General features: G+C 47.6%; 1 protein-coding gene across 1 annotated transcript in view; it reads right to left on the bottom strand.

Moving 5' to 3' along the window:
* The window catches only part of LOC117749505 (coagulation factor XIII A chain-like), a 12,488-nt gene that overhangs the window by 4,640 nt on the left and 2,848 nt on the right, over positions 1–5,000 (bottom strand). The window contains exons 5-10 of the mRNA XM_034560103.1: positions 3,516–3,764; positions 3,129–3,247; positions 2,944–3,051; positions 2,632–2,806; positions 1,936–2,074; positions 949–1,052 (exon numbers count right to left, since the gene is read on the bottom strand). Of these exons, the coding sequence (XP_034415994.1) occupies positions 949–1,052; positions 1,936–2,074; positions 2,632–2,806; positions 2,944–3,051; positions 3,129–3,247; positions 3,516–3,764 (894 nt within the window). The remainder of the gene's footprint in view (positions 1–948; positions 1,053–1,935; positions 2,075–2,631; positions 2,807–2,943; positions 3,052–3,128; positions 3,248–3,515; positions 3,765–5,000) is intronic.

Raw genomic sequence — 5,000 nt, 5'->3', positions numbered from 1 at the left:
TGTCTGTCCACCTGTCTGTCCACCTGTCTGTCCACCTGTCTGTCCTCCTGTCTGTCCTCCTGTCTGTCCACCTGTCTGTCCTCCTGTCTGTCCACCTGTCTGTCTTCATGTCTGTCCACCTGTCTGTCTTCATGTCTGTCCTCCTGTCTGTCTTCATGTCTGTCCTCCTGTCTGTCTTCATGTCTGTCTTCCTGTCTGTCCTCCTGTCTGTCTTCATGTCTGTCCTCCTGTCTGTCCACCTGTCTGTCCTCCTGTCTGTCTTCATGTCTGTCTTCATGTCTGTCCTCCTGTCTGTCTTCATGTCTGTCCACCTGTCTGTCTTCATGTCTGTCCTCCTGTCTGTCTTCATGTCTGTCCACCTGTCTGTCCTCCTGTCTGTCCACCTGTCTGTCTTCATGTCTGTCCTCCTGTCTGTCTTCATGTCTGTCCACCTGTCTGTCTTCATGTCTGTCCTCCTGTCTGTCTTCATGTCTGTCCTCCTGTCTATCCACCCGTCTGTCCACCTGTCTGTCCTCCTGTCTGTCCTCCTGTCTGTCCACCTGTCTGTCCTCCTGTCTGTCCTCCTGTCTGTCTTCATGTCTGTCTTCATGTCTGTCCTCCTGTCTGTCCACCTGTCTGTCCACCTGTCTGTCCTCCTGTCTGTCTTCCTGTCTGTCCTCCTGTCTGTCCTCCTGTCTGTCCACCTGTCTGTCCTCCTGTCTGTCCTCCTGTCTGTCTTCATGTCTGTCTTCATGTCTGTCTTCATGTCTGTCCTCCTGTCTGTCCTCCTGTCTGTCTTCATGTCTGTCTTCATGTTTGTCTTCATGTCTGTCCTCCTGTCTGTCTTCATGTCTGTCCTCCTGTCTGTCCTCCTGTCTGTCCACCTGTCTGTCCTCCTGTCTGTCCACCTGTCTGTCCACCTGTCTGTCCACCTGTCTGTCCTCCTGTCTGTCCACCTGTCTGTCTTACCGTCGCTGGTCTCCTGAGGCGTGGCGTCCACCACCTGCCACCCTTCGAAGCCGGACGGCAGGTCCTGGCGAGTGATCCACACCTCGTTCCAGCAGTGGTAGTTCCTACAGAGAAGTACTGTTACTACTCCGGTGTTGTACTTGTGTATAGTTAGACCGACTACTAAGTATTACACAAGTTGTAGTTTTTGAACACAGTTTAAAATCTTAAGAAATACTCAGATACACAGTATTTGGATAATCTGAAGAATCTACCAACATTCTGTTTGTGATGAAGTACTCTGAGTACAATATGAAGTACTCTCAGTAAAATATGAAGTACTCTCAGTACAATATGAAGTACTGTATCTCAGTACAATATGAAGTACTCTCAGTACAATATGAAGTACTCTCAGTAAAATATGAAGTACTCTCAGTAAAATATGAAGTACTCTCAGTACAATATGAAGTACTCTCAGTAAAATATGAAGTACTCTCAGTAAAATATGAAGTACTCTCAGTACAATATGAAGTACTGTATCTCAGTACAATATGAAGTACTCTCAGTACAATATGAAGTACTCTCAGTAAAATATGAAGTACTCTCAGTAAAATATGAAGTACTCTCAGTACAATATGAAGTACTCTCAGTAAAATATGAAGTACTCTCAGTACAATATGAAGTACTGTATCTCAGTACAATATGAAGTACTCTCAGTACAATATGAAGTACTGTATCTCAGTACAATATGAAGTACTCTCAGTACAATATGAAGTACTGTATCTCAGTACAATATGAAGTACTCTCAGTACAATATGAAGTACTGTATCTCATGTCATACTTTGTGTACTACTTCTGAGCCAACGTTGTAACGGCGGTGAGTTTTTTCTTCTTTCTGGTTTAAATCTGCTTTTTCAAAACAGGGCATGTTGAGAACATCGCGGTGGACTAGTTTCTGGCCCGACGGTCTCCTAGCAACAGCCATGACCGACAGGCTTTTGGACCAACCAGATGGAGTCCCGGGTGTTGCGTTCGTCCGGCGTGCCGTCCTCCTTGAAGATGAGGTCGGTCTTCAGGTTGCCCGTGTTGTCGTGAGCTGAACTGAAGTTGGTGACGACCCTCGACGGGACGCCGAGCGCGCGCAGGACTGCAGAGAGGTGAGGAAGTACAATTATTATTATTAAATATTTCATTCTAACAACTTTAACTTTACAGATTGTAAAGCCCTCTGAGGCAAATTTGTAATTTGTGATATCGGTCTATACAAAATAAACTGAATTGAATTGAACATTGTTCACTCGGCGTATCATTTTAAGACTTAAAACACTTGTTTTGTGTCTGTTTGTAGTTGTTTTGTGTCGTTTTGCATCTCTGTGTAGTTGTTTTGTGTCTCTTTGTAGTTGTTTTGTGTCTGTTTGTAGTTGTTTTGCGTCTGTTTGTAGTTGTTTTGTCGTTTTGCATCTGTTTGTAGTTGTTTTGCATCTGTTTGTAGTTGTTTTGCGTCTGTTTGCAGTTGTTTTGTGTCGTTTTGCATCTGTTTGTAGTTGTTTTGCGTCTGTTTGCAGTTGTTTTGTGTCGTTTTGCATCTGTTTGTAGTTGTTTTGCATCTCTTTGTAGTCGTTTTGTCTCTTTGCAGTTGTTTTGTGTCTCTTTGTGGCCGTACCTGGTAAGTGTTGACATGACGCAGCATTTAAAAGTACTCACAGGTGTTGAAGACTCCGGCGAACACCCAGCACTGTGCGTAGGAGACGGAGACGCCGGTGTTGGCGTACTGCAACAGGATCTTGACGCTGCCGGTCCACGATGTCGGGGACTGGCCCATCGAGTAGTCGTTACTCCAGTTCCCAACCAGCACGCCGCTGTCGTCCTGAGCGTTAATCTGAGGGAGGTCAAAGGTCAGAGAGACTGAGACGGAGATGTCACAAGACACACCAGAAAAAGACCACTTTGCCTGTTTTAGATGCAGGACCCCCCCCCCCCCCCCCACACACACACACTGTGTAGCTGTGTTCTCACCATGGCCGAGCCCTTCCGGACCAGTTTGATGACGTTGCCTCGGTCGTAGATCGGCATCCGGGAAGCGTCCAAGATGTGAATGCAGGCGTCCAACACGCCGCGCTCAAACTGGTGGGGAGAAAACGTAAGTTCCTCCTCTGTGTGTGTGTGTGTGTGTGTGTGTGTGTGTGTGTGTGTGTGTGTACCTGTCCATAAATCCAGTCGCGGTTCACCACGGACCCCAGTGAACCCTGATAGATCACCCCGTAGTCGTTCAGGACGTACTCGCGCCGCTCTGACTCGTTAGCCAGGAACACGGCGTCCTCTGAGAGACACAACAACAACACTCAGAACGGAGGCCAACGTCACGGCGTCTTTAAGGGACATGGAAGCGTCGCTGTTTCCCCTTTTACATCGGCCCTCGACGCAAGAATAAATGTCCTCTTTGGAGCTTTGAAAACAAGCGTTTGGCTCTCCATAAAAACAAATAACGGGACAAAGAAACTTCCCTGAAAGTCTTCGTGGAACTAATATTATGAGATATTAGGAGCGACATATGAGCCTCCACCAGGGGGCGGTGCAGGAGCTCGTACCTGCACACCAGGCGTTGAACAGCACGTACAGGTCGGTGCTGGTGTCCCTCTTGGTTCTCTGCATGCCGCTGCCCGCCACTACGGCCACGTACGTACGGAACTTCCCCACGATGGCGTTGGCCGTCGGCGTGATGCCCAAAATCACAGACTCGCCCTGGTGCTCCACGATCTCACCCTCCCACGGGCCGCCCTTACGGTCGCCGAAGGTCACCACCACCAGGGAGCCCTTGCTGGCTGTAGGGTTAGAACCTGGAGGAGGGGGGGGAGGATTCATGAGGAGGGAGGAGAGAAGGAGAGGAGAGGAGGAGAAGAGATGAAGATCAAGAGATGACAGAGGACAAGTAGGAGAGGAGACAAGGAGAAGAGATGAGACATGGAGAGGAGAAGACAGAAGAGGAGAGGAGACAAGGAGAGGAGATGAAGATCAAGAGATGACAGAAGACAAGTAGGAGAGGAGACAAGGAGAGGAGATGAAGATCAAGAGATGACAGAAGACAAGTAGGAGAGGAGACAAGGAGAGGAGATGAAGATCAAGAGATGACAGAGGACAAGTAGGAGAGGAGACAAGGAGAGGAGACAAGGAGAAGAGATGAGACATGGAGAGGAGAAGACAGAAGAGGAGAGGAGACAAGGAGAGGAGATGAAGATCAAGAGATGACAGAAGACAAGTAGGAGAGGAGACAAGGAGAGGAGATGAAGCTCAAGAGATGACAGAAGACAAGTAGGAGAGGAGACAAGGAGAGGAGACAAGGAGAAGAGATGAAGCTCAAGAGATGACAGAAGACAAGTAGGAGAGGAGACAAGGAGAAGAGATGAAGATCAAGAGATGACAGAAGACAAGTAGGAGAGGAGACAAGGAGAGGAGATGAAGCTCAAGAGATGGCAGAGGACAAGTAGGAGAGGAGACAAGGAGAGGAGACAAGGAGAAGAGATGAAGATCAAGAGATGACAGAAGACAAGTAGGAGAGGAGACAAGGAGAGGAGATGAAGCTCAAGAGATGACAGAAGACAAGTAGGAGAGGAGACAAGGAGAGGAGATGAGGATCAAGAGATGACAGAGGACAAGTAGGAGAGGAGACAAGGAGAGGAGACAAGGAGAGGAGATGAAGCTCAAGAGATGACAGAAGACAAGTAGGAGAGGAGACAAGGAGAGGAGACAAGGAGAAGAGATGAAGATCGAGAGATGACAGAAGACAAGTAGGAGAGGAGACAAGGAGAGGAGACAAGGAGAGGAGATGAGGATCAAGAGATGACAGAAGACAAGTAGGAGAGGAGACAAGGAGAGGAGATGAAGCTCAAGAGATGACAGAAGACAAGTAGGAGAGGAGAAAAGGAGAGGAGATGAAGCTCAAGAGATGACAGAAGACAAGTAGGAGAGGAGACAAGGATGGAAACAAGGAGAGGAGGTCATTCTCTCCTCACTATGAGTTACTGCAGTGTCTGTTTTTTATTAATAAAACAAGTAAAATTAAAAACGGTTATAAT

Source organism: Cyclopterus lumpus, chromosome 20 (assembly GCF_009769545.1).
Source record: "Cyclopterus lumpus isolate fCycLum1 chromosome 20, fCycLum1.pri, whole genome shotgun sequence".
In the NCBI taxonomy this organism is placed as follows: Eukaryota; Metazoa; Chordata; class Actinopteri; order Perciformes; family Cyclopteridae; genus Cyclopterus; species Cyclopterus lumpus.
The sequence above is the reverse complement of the archived record's forward strand: the minus strand, read 5'-3'. Positions and strand labels throughout refer to the sequence as shown.